The 16,047-nt window shown below is 43.1% G+C and overlaps 1 protein-coding gene across 4 annotated transcripts in view; it reads left to right on the top strand.

Moving 5' to 3' along the window:
• Positions 1 to 16,047, top strand: part of SLC20A1 (solute carrier family 20 member 1) — a 29,400-nt gene that overhangs the window by 9,826 nt on the left and 3,527 nt on the right. For all 4 annotated transcript variants that reach the window (XM_075601781.1, XM_075601783.1, XM_075601784.1 and 1 more), the window contains exons 2-9: positions 521 to 1,139; positions 1,893 to 2,033; positions 3,122 to 3,207; positions 6,274 to 6,370; positions 12,434 to 12,553; positions 12,886 to 13,164; positions 13,844 to 14,411; positions 15,119 to 15,304. In XM_075601781.1, the coding sequence (XP_075457896.1) occupies positions 794 to 1,139; positions 1,893 to 2,033; positions 3,122 to 3,207; positions 6,274 to 6,370; positions 12,434 to 12,553; positions 12,886 to 13,164; positions 13,844 to 14,411; positions 15,119 to 15,304 (1,823 nt within the window). In that variant the 5' untranslated portion in view covers positions 521 to 793. The remainder of the gene's footprint in view (positions 1 to 520; positions 1,140 to 1,892; positions 2,034 to 3,121; positions 3,208 to 6,273; positions 6,371 to 12,433; positions 12,554 to 12,885; positions 13,165 to 13,843; positions 14,412 to 15,118; positions 15,305 to 16,047) is intronic.

Below are 16,047 nucleotides of genomic sequence, written 5' to 3'. Positions count from 1 at the left end.
AAGAGATTAAATTGCAAATCCTGATTACTTGGTCAATTTTTAAAATTTCCTTCCAAACATTGCCCGCTCCCCTCTTCTGGTTGTGCGTTTCATTGTAAATTTATCTTGGTATGTATTATTCAGTACTATGAAAGGTGAAGCAGTCCCTATAAAACGTCTTATTGAAGAAATAAGTCTCAAGTTTGGCATTTTCAAGAAAATCTTTCTGCTTGCCTATTCCTGCAAACAAATTTACACACAACTATAACAAAAAAAATGGTTGAGAGGTTTTTATTAGTCGGTACCAGATCTCTAAGAATATGTAAACATGCATTAGTTAAAGCAAATTCACATAATACATTTATATTAATTAGAACATTTTGAGTCATATTGCATTGACCCATCTGCGCAGGGATGCAGCAAAAATTTAAATGTTTTATTTTTGGCAATGGTTTTGGCATGCAGTACACATCTACATATGTTTCTCACCTGTCCCTGTGAACATCCATGCTTATCCCAGTTTTTCTTTCTTCCTTCACAGAATGAAGTCTGCCTGATCATCTGTTTTGTGCACCATGGAATTCTGCTCGCGCCTAACCCTTCAAAGCCAAAGGAACTGTAGAAAACGGATTCTTATACGTAGCTTATAGCCAAGACTGTCGTCCGAGACTCTCGGCCCAGTTCAGTTTACTGCCTATTTAATTTTATAGTAATTTATTGAATTATTTTCATACCTCACTTTTCTGTTTACATATTAAGTATTTTGTTTGTTTTTGTCTCCGATTTTCATTGTGAGCCAGTAGTCCAAGTAAAAATGGAATCGACAACAGTTTTTAGTGTAGTAACCAGCGCCCTCGGCATCCGAGATGGGGGCCCCATGACAGATTACCTTTGGATGCTTGTGCTGGGTTTTGTCATAGCATTCGTGCTGGCGTTCTCTGTCGGAGCCAATGATGTAGCTAACTCCTTTGGCACGGCGGTGGGCTCTGGCGTGGTTACCCTGCGGCAGGCCTGCATCCTTGCATCCATCTTTGAGACCGTGGGCTCTGTCCTGCTTGGAGCCAAAGTGAGTGAGACCATTCGCAAGGGGCTCATCGACGTCAACATGTACAACTCTACTCCACAACTTCTAATGGCCGGATCCATCAGTGCCATGTTTGGTGAGTCCTTAGTTTAGTGATACCTGTGCTTTTTTAACCCATTTTCTGCTATGTATTGCTGGCAGCAAAGGTGCGTGCCACTCTCCCTGCACTTTTTGTTATTAAAAAAAAAAAAGAATGTAAAGGTTTTGTTTTGCCCATACTGCACAACAGGCGTGTCAGATTAAAATTCTTTGTTTTCCCCTGCTTATATGATTTATCTTAACCCTATATTATCTTACACAATTCTTTGGTCTGCCCCTCTGAGATATAGCTCATCTGTTATATCATAATGCAAATAGCCTGCTGGCAGATAGGGAGAGTCGGATAGCTATACATTTTAGACAGAACGCAGACGGTGTCCATTGACCTGTGAGGAGAAAGCAATAATGCTGGAAGAAGTGGAAAGAATTGATGACTACATAAAGTATTAATAGCGAGAGATTAAATAAAATACCAAACTGCTAGGAAGAAAAGCTAAATATGTTTACTGATCTGCTTTACAGGGGCAGTACATTGTGCTTACTGAACAGGTTAAGGAGGCTTAGACAAGGATGTGCAATAGCGCCTGTGCTAATCTAAACACACAGGATTCCAGGAAGCTATTTTGTTTTGTCTTAAAAATCCTTTTTGCTTTTTTTTTAAAAAAAAATTAATTATTATTTTTTTGTATTGAAAGACCATCGACAACGTTTTTGCTCTTGGTAATCTGAGTTAAAAGGTAGCAAACGCTCTCGGACTCTCTGCATCTCACTTTTGCGTGTGGTCTTCCAGGTTCTGCTGTGTGGCAGCTCGCGGCTTCCTTCCTAAAACTCCCCATCTCCGGTACTCACTGCATCGTAGGAGCGACCATCGGCTTCTCGCTTGTGGCTAAAGGTCAACAAGGAGTTAAATGGACGGAGCTACTCCGCATTGGTAAGTCTCAGCTGGGGGCCTGCAACTCTGTTTTCTGTTGCTTGTGAACTGGGACACATTGCTAAGAACATTTGTGGCGTGTTGTTGGCAACAGGAATCCTAGAAGAGGCACTCTCTAAACAGACGCACAGGTCGTCTTTGTCCCTATAGGGAAGGGGTGGGCAACCTATTTTCAATATAGCCACAGGTGTGGCGAATTAGAAGTGAAAATAGCCACACCATGTAAAAATTGAGGTATTATGTTGCGCATGCAAAAATTTTAAACACACAGTTTCTCAGGGCCGTTCTATAGTGTGTGTGCGCCGGAGCCTGTGCGAACTCGCATGCACGTGACGCATGCTTTTTTTGTGTATGCTGTGAGGTACTGTGTGTGTGTGACTGTGTGTGTGTTATAAATACATTTGAAATAAATAAAGAAATACTTTAATAAATTATTTATTAACATTGTACGTACACACACATTTCAGCGGCGGTAGCGAAATCTTTCTTTTCCTCATTCTCCCCCTTGTCAGCCGGTCCCACGCTCACTGCCGTGCGCGCGCGGCACCATTGGCCTTGGCCAACTATAACTGCCACGCGCGCACATGGTGCAGCAAGCACACACACACTATAGAACGGCCCTCAGACCGCAACCCCCCCTGGCCCGTAGATTGTTTCTCTTGTTGGTGGTTCATGCATAATGACGGCAAGGACTCTGCAGTGATTATTAAGCTGCTATAATGGGAGTTAGAGTTTATAAAGCAGAAATCTTGGCTGTTTTGTATTAACGTGAAATAGAGGAAACGGGCTGATTTTTGCATAGGATGGAAAATGGAAGGCACATTTTCTGCACACTTAGGCCCGTAATATAGTGGACACGCATGCCTGTGCGACCGCTCGTGCACGTGGTGCACACTTTTTATGTGTACGGTCCGTGCTGATGTGAGCGACAGGCTTGGAAGGTTGTGTGTGTGTGTGTGTGTGTGTGTGTGTGTCAGTGTCACATGGGAGGATGTTGGATTTATCCTCAATGTTACTGTGAAGCAGTGTGTCCAATAACTCCTGCAATGCAGAGGTTAAAGTTATTTATAAGCTTTCTTTTCTTCTAGTCCTGTCCTGGTTTATTTCACCTCTCCTCTCTGGAATCATGTCTGCTCTCCTGTTCTTCCTAGTCAGAACGTTCATCCTTCGCAAGGTAAGAATGATTAAACAAGAATGCGAAGACGGTTCTTCCTCACACAGGTTACGCTGCTCCAGCCTTTGAAACATCCCACTTTGATCAAACTTGAGTTATTCTGGAGGAGCACATGACACTTCTAGCTTCCAAATTACTCTTAAACCCCTGTAACATCATCCTGACCTCCGCTTGCCTGTGGCACCTCCATATTTTGTATTGTGTAATGGGCTTCAACCTCATAGCCAGTGCTTCCCATCTCGTCTGCGGTGCCTTTTTGTAATAACTCTTATCTGCATCGCAGCTAACCAGCCACTTGGATTGTAGAAATTGTTGTGTGTGTTTTCGTTTTGTTGATGTTTGCAAACTCACAAACATGGTTTCGTTGATAATGAGTAGTTTAATACTGGCTTGTACAGCACAGAGTATGATCGTACACGAAAGTTGTCCATTAAATGCTTTGCCAGGGGAGGGCCCAAGCAGGCTTTAAATACATTTTAGATTAGATTTAGATTCAGAATATAATGACATCACAGCATTCCCTGTACAAGAGGGGATAATCCTCTTCTAAACCAATCAAATTACAGGTCTTCTTATATATCCCAGACTAACTCCAAAGATCTAACCAAAACTGGTTCCTTTTTTAGCTGACTAAAACACTTGAGTATTTGCGCAACAAGGCACAGTACACATCTTTCTCCCCCCACCCCCCTTAAATGTAACCTACATAGCCCCAAGGTTAATTAGTTGTAGAATTGGTGGCTGTGTGCTTTTGTTTGTGTTAGGCCTGTAATATTGTGTGCGGGCGCACACGGTGTTGCGCATGCACGTGGCACGCACATTTTGTTTATATGTTGTATTAACAATTGAATGATCGCGTGATATAGTCACAAGAACATTCACAGAAGTACATTTAGGGTGCACATCACAATAAACATTTTTAATTTTCTAACATGGCTATAGTGAAAAACCAAGGTGAAAAATAAAAATAATAATAAAATATTATTAAAACACGTTGAGCTGATGTTATTATTCCCAAACAACAGCGCTATTTAATTGTACAGAAATCGCTAGGTGCCGAACTATATTGCGTTAATCGCGATTAACGCAATATAGTTCGGCACCTAGCGATTTCTGTACAATTAAATAGCGCTGTTTGGGAATAATAACATCAGCTCAACGTGTTTTAATAATATTTTATTTTTCACTTATTCACCTTGGTTTTTCACTATAGCTATGTTAGAAAATTAAAAATGTTTATTGTGATGTGCACCCTAAATGTACTTCTGTGAATGTTCTTGTGACTATATCACTATCAACTATTTATTATGTTTATTTAAAAGTGAGCGGTGTGAAACAATCTGTGTTGTGTTTGTTTATATGTTGTAAGCGGTGGTGTGACGGCTAGGGGGCGTGGCTATAGACGTCACCGCGATAGCCGCACTGGGATTGGCTTGGCAGTGTGATGTGGTGCGGCAGCAGCGCGAAAATATAAATTTTCATGTATTTGCTGTGATCGGCCGTGCCACCGCTCACGGCCGTGTGCAGGCGTCTTGACTGTATCAACGTTGGCCTCCCACAGCCAATTGTAATTGACTCGTGCGCACTATATTAGGCGCAGATCAAGATCATAAAAGCAACCAACTTCATTTTAGTCCAATTTATTTAAATGGACAGATTTTCTGTGACACACTGAAGACTCCCTCACAGCTTTGAATGTGCACCAGTTTCTCTACTTCCCATACCCATTAAAGTTGGAGAAGAACCCCTCTTTATTTTGCTTCTATTCAGAGTAAGGCTAAAATGTGAAGACAAAACAAAGAGAAGTGCGCTACTAGAAAAAATTCAGTGAATATATGAAATGGATATCCAATAACCCACACCAGTCCAGTGAAATGGATTGATGTTACCATACAGGATTTCTATGAAAGGTTTCAAAACGTGATTGTATGGCGTCTGCAGCTGTTGATATTGGGGTGGCTCAGCACCCCTACACTACATGAAATAAAAACAAGAAAAACAGCACACAACGCACATGAGTGAAATATGTAAAAAAAATCAATATATTATAAAAAGGGTTATAAATCTGCGTACATCAGATGTAGCATAACAAGCATTCCATGTACTAAGACATGGGTTACCAAGTTTGATCCTGGAGCTTGGTAACTCATGTCTTAGTACATGGAATGCTTGTTATGGAATGCTTGTTATGCTATATCTGATGTATGCAGATTTATAACCCTTTTTATAATATATTAATTTTTTTACATCACTATTTGCGTTGTACGCTGTTTTTCTTGTTTTTATTTTAAGGCTAAAATGTGCTTGGTCTATTCAAATGTTCTCTGTCATTGTGCAGTTGCTAGCTTGTTGAGCCTGCCTGGCTGCTCTGCGGTTTACAAAACGGCACTCCTCTTCACATGATTGAAGGAACACGTGATCAGGTGGACAGACTGTATTAAAGTACTGTTTTATTAATAAAACATTGGCTCGTTGGTTATCCAGACACGCCTGTAAGCTTCAATAGAAGTTGAATGTTCTCTTTGTATCCTACAAGTATATAGTATGCAGGCTGCTACTCTTTAACCTCTTCTCTGCTGGAACAGTGTGAGCCCCTCCAGTATTAAATACGGACGCTGGGTGTGTCAAAATGACATCACTATACAGTTTTTGCTGTCCATTATCCGTCAAACAGATTCTGACGCTCACCACCGCGGATTAAAATTGGATTCGCAGTTCAATGTTTTTGCTATCTGACGGTGGTTTGCGGGATGTATTTGGCGGATAACCGAGCACCGCCTGTATATGATTCTCATCTGCAGCATATCTGATTGTTTTGGCATTTAAGATGAAGAATTGATGTAACTGGGTGTAGGGAAGGGAATTGAATGACTGGTGTATAGTCATAGGCCTGGACGCACTGGTTAACAAACACTGAGATATTTGGAATTCACATATTTCTTGAGCTAGTAGTAATGAGGCCGGTGCAGATTTCTGCTGAATCGCAACCGTTTGGAACTGCAGCAAAGCAGGGGTTAAATATTGTGCTGTAGCATCCTAATCAATATGGTTTTGTCCCATTTGCAGGCAGACCCCGTTCCCAATGGCTTGCGAGCTCTGCCAGTGTTCTACGCTGTCACCATTGGCGTCAACCTGTTCTCCATCATGTACAGCGGAGCTCCCCGTGAGTATTTTTCACCACGCTTTTGGTCTTTTACCTCCGGCCTGTTCCTGTGAGCCTGCCATTAAACCCATGATTTACCCCTTTTTACTTTACAGGACTGAACTCTTCTAGACCTCTGCTGGCCTGTGCCCGTTACAGAAGGCTGCAGGCTAGTGTATGCTGACAGTTCTAAACTAACTAGTTAACCAACCAAGCTAAATCACTACAGGCCTTTCCTCCAAGCTCCTATAGGAAGCTGCCCCCCTCCCATACCCTACTTCAGCAATATCGTTGGCTATGAAGATCCTGGAGAAGACTTTTTTTATTTTTATTTTTTCCTCCCCCTTGTGCATTTTGGCTTTTATCCCTTTAGTCCTTATGCCACTGTTCAACCCCAGTCACTGCTTCTAAAATGGGGGGCGGAATAGACTTTTTTTTTTTTTTAGTGGGGGGCTAGCCGAGAGACGGTGAGAGTAACTTTCTTGTAAGTTGTGTGAGAGTAATATGTGGATAGGTGCAGTACACCAAAACAGTTGTCAGTTGTATGTCAAATAATGTGTATTCCCTAGGGGACATGCTAAGGGTTAAAGATTAGTAGGAACCCATATCAGAGCTTGAAACAGAAAAATGGTTATTTAAATATCAAAGCGACATTTTGCGTTAAGTTAACGAACACATAAATATTTACAGTACCACGGTGTTCAGGAAGAAAATGGTGTTTAACCTTCCCCTTAAAGGGAATAGTCTGCACTGTGCATGGATAAGGAGTATTCCTGTTCAAAAACTCCTGATCTCTCGAATATCTTGGCACACCAATTAGATACGCAGGCTGCCCCTCATTCTCCTTAGGGAGTGTCCACGGGCGTCCTTGCACATATAGCCTCTTCTAAACCGATTCACTTCTCTGAGCTATTGTCACATCACTGCATTCAAACTCTCCCTTGGAATAGCACCTTGTCAGGAATATAGTGTGAATTATTCTGAGCTGCTGACATCCAGAACATGCTCCTTACCAGTCACTGCTAGAAATGCAGAGAGGTCACCAGGGAGAAGGGGACTGGTACTCCTCAATATGGAGAGCAGAGCATTTTCATATACTTATAAAAAAAAACGCATTCATAAAGAAATAATTCTTAATTTAGAACAGTGTATTTTATTTTCTAGTCTAGACAACTGCTTCCATTGTAGGGCATTTTAACAAAAAAGCCCTCTTGCTGTCACGTTATGTGCAGAAATTAGCATGAACAGGGAAGTGGTGGAGCAGGAAACCCTTGGCCTAAGTTTTCAACTCCTGTACTCAAGGGCCACAAACATGTCCGGTTTTAAGGATATCCCTGCTTCAGCACAGGTGGCTGTCATTGACTGAGCCAGCTGTTCTGAAGCAGGGATGTCCTTAAAACGTGACCTGTTGGTGGCCCTTGAGGACTGGAGTTGGCCACTCTTGCCTTAGGCTGCGGCCACGCTGCCACTGAGCGTGCTCATGCTTGAGAGCGGCGACGTCACCAACTCTCCAAGCATGAATGCAGGCTGTCCTGCATAATTTTGCAGGGGGGAGGGGGGCTTGTCATTGGGTGAATCGGGGCAATTGCTGTGTGTGGGGCTATGTGCAGTGTGCATTGACTGCTGCTGTCAACGCCTCAAATCAATTTTGTCTGTCTCCCCAAGCGCCGAGCTTGGGAGAGTGTACGTGCGCGCGCCGCATGGCCGTGCAGATTTTAATTCACTGAAGAAAACGCGCCAAGCTCGCTCAGCGGCAGCGTGGACGCAGCCTTAGCCGCTCTGATTACTACCTCACTTGTCCAAGGGCAGTAGATGCCTTCCTGATATGCCGTGCAAATTTTGTTTATGCCAGACGGATGTTTTAAACACACCTACTATCTGTACCCAGCCATCTGGTTCTCTTGATCTGTTGTAAGTTTTACAGCTGTGCTAGGAATTGCTTTCCCATATAACATTAAGCTAAATGTCAGTTTCTCTGCCAGAAGTCCCTGCAGTGCATTGCTTTGTGCCGTATTCCTGTGCAATGCCTTGCAGGGCTCATTGGCACTGAATGGGTCAAGTTGTTCAATCTGCTGCTTGCCCTGAAAAGGTTTGACTATTGTATAGTAAAACACATGTAGGTGTGTAATGATCTGTGTATGCACTCTGCATACTCCTGATCTGCAGTTGATTGGGGGATGTGCCACTAAGCAAACAGGTTGACGTTCAAGTGCGGGCTCTTAGATCTGTCACGCCCCGGCCTTTCACATGACTTGGGGAGTGGTGACTGTCAGCTGTGTGAAGGAGATAAACGTGTTGCCAAAAAGTTAATCCATTAACCCCTTGAGTGTCTGATGGGCCTGCAACACATGACTCTACGTTGAAGGGGTTAACATAAGCACTAAGGCAAGCTCATGCTGCGCTTACCGGTTTCCTGCAGCTTAATATTTCTGACATTCGCACATTTCCAGGGCCCCTATTATATTCCCTATAGGACTTGAGGTAACCAAAATCTGCAGGTCTTCAACATGTGCAACATGCTTTCTTTCTGTTGAACCGGCTCAATATATAAATGGTATGTCCTACCATTGTAACACTTTGTTATTACCTGTCTAGATGCTCCTCGCAGAGATTTTAAGACCTCCATATCAACAGAGGAGGTGGGAAAAGATTTAAAGTGGAATTCATGGACTTTGGTTTTAAATGAATAAAGATATAGATATAGATTATATATTTTTTTATTTATAATAGACAGAACAGGTTGAAGCTCACCCCTTCCCACTTTAAAATGGTTAAAAGCTCACTCCACTTCACCTTCCACACTCGTGGGTACCTGCATACAGCTTGATTGTGACAAATCTAATACAGAGTGCTTTTCCTGGTAAAACAGGTTAATAAGTGCTTCAATCAGACTTAGAACTATGCAACTAATTGTGACAGATTTATTATAAATCATTCTTCCTGGTAATGTACAGGTTATTAAGAATTTACAACACTTTGGCCAAAGAGTTAAACTAAAATACCATTTTATTCCAAAGAGATATATAAATATATATATTTATATACGTGGTTATTTTGGGGATTCAATATGAGCTTATAGGGGTTCTGTATGTTTTATATCTTTATTCAGCTTTTAAAATACAAGAAAAAATGTGAACCGGGGATCAGTAATTGAACAAATGTATACATTTAATAAATATATATATATATATATATATATACACACACACATATATACACACACATATATACACACACATATATACACACATATACAGTGGTTGACAAATCACCAAAAAATCTACTCGCCACACAAAAAAATCTACTCGCCACCTAGTACCAAACGTGTGCTGCTTGGGCCAATATTTACTCGCCCGGGGGTTAAATCCACTCGCCCGGGGCGAGCAAATGTATAGGTTTGTCGAACACTGTGTATGTATATATATATATATATATATATATATATATATATATATATAGAGATAGAGATAGAGATAGAGATAGAGATAGAGATAGAGATAGAGATAGAGATAGAGATAGAGATAGAGATAGAGATAGAGATAGAGATAGAGATAGAGATAGAGATAGAGATAGAGATAGAGATAGAGATAGAGATAGAGATAGAGATAGATAGCTTTGAGCACAGCCAGGGTTAAGGTGCATACCCAGAGATCGATCGATCGATCTCTGGGTATGCACCTTAACCCTGGCTGTGCTCAAAGCTGTGACCATGCAGCAAGCTTATGCCTATAGGGAACCATGTTAAAAATGGTTTTTGAGGCAAAAAGTGACACACTGCTCATTTGCATGTCATTTCCCAGAATCCCTTGCTGCAGTGGAAGTGCTGTATGCTGGGTGATAATGGGGAAAGGTGGGGTTGCAGACCTGCCTAAGACATGCAGACGAGCATACAGTTGTATTTGTGTGTGTATGTACTGCACCGACACACTTTATTCGAGCAAATACCCAGTATGTACCTGGCAGATACCTGGAATGCACCGCTCCTCACCTCTGACAAGCCCCGTTGCGTTTGCCTTCCCAGCCTGGGTTCATGCCTGGCTGACGGGCGGCTAATCTGTTAAATGATAATGATTAGGATTTAATAGGCTGCAATGCTTCGCGTGTCTACCAGATGGCATAAATTCATGAATTGTAATGCAGTATATATATATATACTGTGCAGTATTGCAGCCAGCGGGAATAAAATGCTTCAATCCCTGCTTGGAAAATACCTCAATGCACTCGGGCAGAAAACAGTCACAAACCTCAATACACCCGGGTATACCCGAATTCGTGGGACTAGCCGAGCTCGAATAAAGTGTGTCGCCAGTGTATGTATGTATGTATATATATATATATATATTATACAAAAGTACACTGTCCAACATAGGACCTAAACTATAAGTATTAATTAACATAAACACAAAATCCTTGACAGCCTACAGCTGATCGGGCGGTCGGAACATTAGCTGTTGGTGAGTGTAGTCCGGATGCACCATCGACACATCCCAACAGCAGCGTTGCTCCAAAACTCCTGGTTAGCACACACCCCTCTGTGGTTGTTCTTGCATTATGCACGTTAGTTCTTTAATGGTTGTATACACTTAAATACACATGAGCAATACAGTGCGTGGTGTGTTTTTTTTTTTTTAATATAGGAAGTATTTAGTCCATTAACTATTTTGATTGTTTAAGGAATGTGTTAATGGTAATTGAGATTTATATTTTAGTGTGTATGTATGACCGGCTTAAATGGACTCCATATGAATGGATATTCCAGGCAAAAGGTGACACATTGTGTGCTCATTTGCATGTCATTTCCAATAATCACTGCAGTGGGAGCACTGTATGCTAGGTGATAATGGTTGAAAGGCAGGGTTGCAGACCTGTCTAAGACATGTGAATGTGCTCACAAGTGATATTCTTTATTGGCTATATACATGCATAAAAAAATAGCATGTTCTCATACATGCATACATACATTTTTATTTCTTTTTTAATGACTGATCCCCGGTGCACTGTTTGCATTTTTGTTGGCAAGACCTCCTCCTTTGGGAGATCTCATATATGAGTGCTTGGGTGTACCTCCAGGCTGATAGCTGCAAGGGGCTCAGACTCGCCAAAGACAGTACATACGCGGATTTCTTGTTTTTGCCGCTCAGCTTTAAAATACTTGAGGGTTTTTAACTTTGTTTTCATTCTCCTGTGATTCTGTTCTGTAGTATTTAGGAGTTTTCTTGTAAACGGACAGACCACTTGTATTATGGCTTTAAAGCAGCAATTCAAGTTTCATTTATTGTTTTTATTTTATTACAGAATTGAATCTGGGTATCTAGAGCTGAACCGTGTTAATTTCGGCTCTGGCACCCCCTGCTTCAAGAGATACTTACCTCCGTAGGGGGTGCTGGTATCTTTGTGAAATTTAAATGTCCCAGTTATGCGGGCCAATGGTAAGTTGCACCGGATAACGTCACAGCTTCCTATTGGCCCGTATTGTGCGGGACACTTAAACGCTGCCATTCTGTTAGGCACACCGTTCCCTGGCTGCAGAGATGCAGGCACCCGCTACGGAGGAAAGTGTCTCTGGAAGCAGGGGTTCCCCGGAGTTGGAATGAACAGTTTAGCTCTGGCGACCCCAATTCTGTAATAAACAAATGAAACCTGTATTGGTGTTGTAAAACCCCTCCCCATAAGTAGTATGGATGAGACCTAAGTAAATACATACTTATGGTTATTAATGCAAACTGAAAATAATATTGTAGATTTTACGATTGCGGTCAATTTTCTGCCTTGAAGGGACTGCAGTTTTATTTAATATCGCAGCCTAATTTAAAACTGTCGTCTCCGACTTGTTTTTTTCTATTGCTCACTGCAGAACAGGAGCTCTTGACATTCTTGTTCCAAAGAGCTAACAATCTAAGTAGGCACACAGCCAAGAGATTGGGTCTGAGGGCCATGTCTCTGCAGCTGTTTCCTGCTTGAACCAGTGAGCTCTCGCACGTTCCTGTTACGGAGATGAGAAGGGGGCGATGGATCTAGCGCAGGCTCCGTTGGAAGGTGTGGTTTCCCAAGGGGGGTTTCATTTGTGGCTGTTCTTCTTTCTAGTGCTGGGATTTGACAAGATTCCCCTGTGGGGCATTATTGTGATCTCTTTGGGGAGCGCTGTGATCTGCGCCCTGTTCGTCTGGTTCTTCATCTGTCCCAGGATGAGGAAGAAGATAGAACGTAAGTAGCTGTATCAGCCCCAGCTGATGATCTCTTCCATAAACCCTTTCTGTGCCACAGCGGTCCCCCAATGGTGTCCCTTCTCTTATTGTGTTTGTGTGTCTGTCTGTAAAAAAAAAAAAATAAAAGCGCACAAAGAAATTAAGTTTAATGTCCATTCTAAAATTCAGCTTTGAATATATAAAGATGGTAGGAATGGGACAAGAGAAATGATTTTCCTAACTATTTCAGATTTTCTGTTAAGTTTCACGTTTGTGTGTATGTATATGTGTTATTCAAGTTTATTAAAGAATGCTGTGTAAACAACAACCCTTTCTCCACCACCCCCACAGGAGAGATCAAATCCAGTCCCTCGGAGTCACCCCTCATGGACAAAAAGAGCAGAGAGCTGCGCTGCCCCATCCTGAAATCAGATCCTGAAGATGTCAAGCTGCCCATGGACAGGGGCATCATCCCCGAGACCAAGATGCCCATCCTGGACATGTCGGTGTCCATACCATCCCGAGCAGCAGAGGAGAGGACGGTGACTTTTAAGATGGGAGTCTGTGATGAGATCCCAGAGAGAGAGAAGCGTCAAAGTATGGAGACCAGTATCGACCAGTCTATGAATGGTGCGTACTCCCCAGCTGGAGAGACCTTGCGAGCAAAAAAATTCTCTGTTAAATGCATCCATTTTTAAGCTCAAGTGACAGAGAAACAAATACTTCTTTGCTTGTTTGTTCCCAGTCTTAACCTTTCCGTGAGACCGGAACCGTAATGTGTTATTAGTAAAACTTGTAATTATGCTTGTTTTGAGATCGGCAAGTCAATTTAAGGATATATTTTACTTTGTAGTTTAAATGATTTTCTGAATTGTGCAGGAAAGGAATCTTTTTAGTATTATCAAGTTTAATTAGCAAAAATTAAGCCTGGCTAATGCGCGATATCTATATATCTCATAATAAGCAAGATATAATGGTGCGGAAGTTCCCACCACAGTCTGACCATACAGAGCACCAACAAGTGCTTATTACAACATAGGAGCAGCGAGATTACCAAAAATATCCACGTTTCAGACCAGCAGCCCCTTTATTAGAAATGGGACAAAATAATGGGGGAGAAGAGAGAGTTCAATGACACATATGTATTTCACCCCCCACCCCCCCCCTCCCCCCCACCACCTAGAGTAAAAGTAAGGAAACTCCTATCAGGATGATTGTCTACTTTAAACAGCATTTTATTTTTGCCTGCAATGTGGGATTGCCCCTGTAGTGCAGAAGGTGCCAAGTGTTTTTCAATCTCCTGTTTCAGGGAGAGTGCAGTTGCCGAGTGGTAACCACGTGCAGTTCAGCCAGACGGTCAGCAACCAGATGAACTCGAGTGGGCAGTACCAGTACCACACCGTGCACAAGGACTCTGGCCTGTACAAGGAGCTGCTGCATAAGCTGCACCTGGCCAAGGTGGGAGACTGCATGGGAGACTCTGGAGATAAGCCGCTGAGACGAAACAACAGCTACACCTCCTACACCATGGCAATCTGCGGCATGCCCCTGGACTCCTTCCGTCCTCGGGAGGCAGAAGCACGGGCCGAAGAAACAGAAAAGTTCACCTGGCATGGAGCGGACGGAAAGAAGAGGACCCGAACGGACAGCTACACCAGCTACTGCAATGCCGTGGCGGAAACACACAGGGAGACGGGCGAGGAGGAGAAGCAGGAAGAAGGGAGTGTGGAGGAGGGGCCAGTGGACAGGAAGAGCAGCAGCTCCTCGCTGGAAGAGTGGCACGACGAGGACAAGCCTGAGGTGTCCCTGCTCTTCCAATTTCTGCAGATCCTCACCGCATGCTTTGGATCGTTCGCACACGGAGGGAACGACGTCAGGTCAGTGGAGAGAAGGGGCAACGCCACTCATTGAGATTGCTGTTGTAGTGTACTTTGGGCTGCAAAATGGGCCCAAGTAGCTCATGTTATGGCAACTCATCCTGCAATCGATGCCTGTCTATCTAGAGAGGGATAGAATAGGGCTGTATTATATAACAGTCACTGCTAGAGGGGCCCAACAACTCATTCAGGTGTAAGGCCTCATCCAGGGTGGGAGTGCGCTCGGACGCCGTGACGTTGGGTGCTCATATTCCCCGGGCGATTCCTGGCCAGCTAACTGTTCGCCTTGGGGGGCGTGCCCGTGACGACACGTGAGCGGTTTGCCCTCATTGACTGAACTGTGCACGTGACCAGGGACAAGCGGTCAAATTTTTAAAAAATTGTCTCGGCAAGCAGCAGAGCGCTCATGGGCTTGTGCGTGCGCACTCGAAAAACACATTGTCACAATGTGTTTGATTGCACGAGCGCTCAGCTTCACCCTGGACACGGCCCAAGGTGTCTTCCAGAGCCAAAAGACTGCTTAGCCCTAAAATACAATGTTTTACTTTCAAGCCCAGTTGGTGGGAATCCAAAATTTATTTTGTAATATGTCATAAAAGAGGCATTGTTGGTCTCTTTATTTATTTTTTATTTTTTTGTGGGTGGAGGGGGGTCTTTATAGCAGGAGTAGTTTGATCATCCCTGTATCTGCCTTGTCTCTCCTGCAGCAATGCCATAGGTCCGCTTGTGGCCCTTTACCTGGTGTATCAAACTGCAAATGTCAATACAAAAGCTGCTACTCCAATCTGGCTGCTTCTTTATGGAGGGGTCGGTATCTGCATTGGTCTGTGGGTCTGGGGACGTAGGGTCATTCAGACCATGGGCAAGGATCTGACCCCCATTACACCGTCCAGGTAAGATCTACAGCTCTACTTGTCTCCTCGTGGGTGGGAACAGGGTAGGGGTTCATGGCTGAACCATTTTATCCCACAATTTATTGCAGGGCAGTAAAAGTTGCATGTTCTTAACCTGGCCAAGAGATCAAAGGCAGGAAACACTGTACTTTCTAAGCAGGGGTTTATTTACAGGGTACAAAGCAGGTACAGGGTTAACTCATAACACAAAACAGAAACAAAAGACCTAACTCCTTCCAGGAGTACTGACTAATACTGCTTAGTTGCTAACTAATCGTGGGAGAACTAAACTCTTTCCCCACTTTACCCAGTGTACCTGCAACAGGTCCCCTTTCAGTCTCTCACAGGGCTGTCTGTGTGTGCCTTCAGATTAGTATAGCAGCAGCGTCTCTCACCCTCTCTGTATAACTCTAAACAGTGTGTGTCTGGCAGCATAGGGGGGGGGGGGGAAATCTCTATCACTTCCTGACTATACAGGCTAGGCTTATTAGCTCATTAACTCACAGCTGAACAGACCTTTCCAGAATGATTAACTCTATGAGAGCTGTAAAGTCCCACAACTGCCCCATTCTAGCCCTTAGAGGGCAGTGACGGCATCACAATATAAGCTATATCATATATCTATCTCTCGCCATTTGTTTTGTGGTAAATCCAGTAGCGCATACACTCCTCCCCCGCTCCCAGAACACGTTGTACATTGATTAGGGGTTGGTGCCAAATGCATATTAGGTCATGTAACTTCA

Source organism: Ascaphus truei, chromosome 5 (assembly GCF_040206685.1).
Source record: "Ascaphus truei isolate aAscTru1 chromosome 5, aAscTru1.hap1, whole genome shotgun sequence".
NCBI lineage: Eukaryota > Metazoa > Chordata > Amphibia > Anura > Ascaphidae > Ascaphus > Ascaphus truei.
The sequence above is the reverse complement of the archived record's forward strand: the minus strand, read 5'-3'. Positions and strand labels throughout refer to the sequence as shown.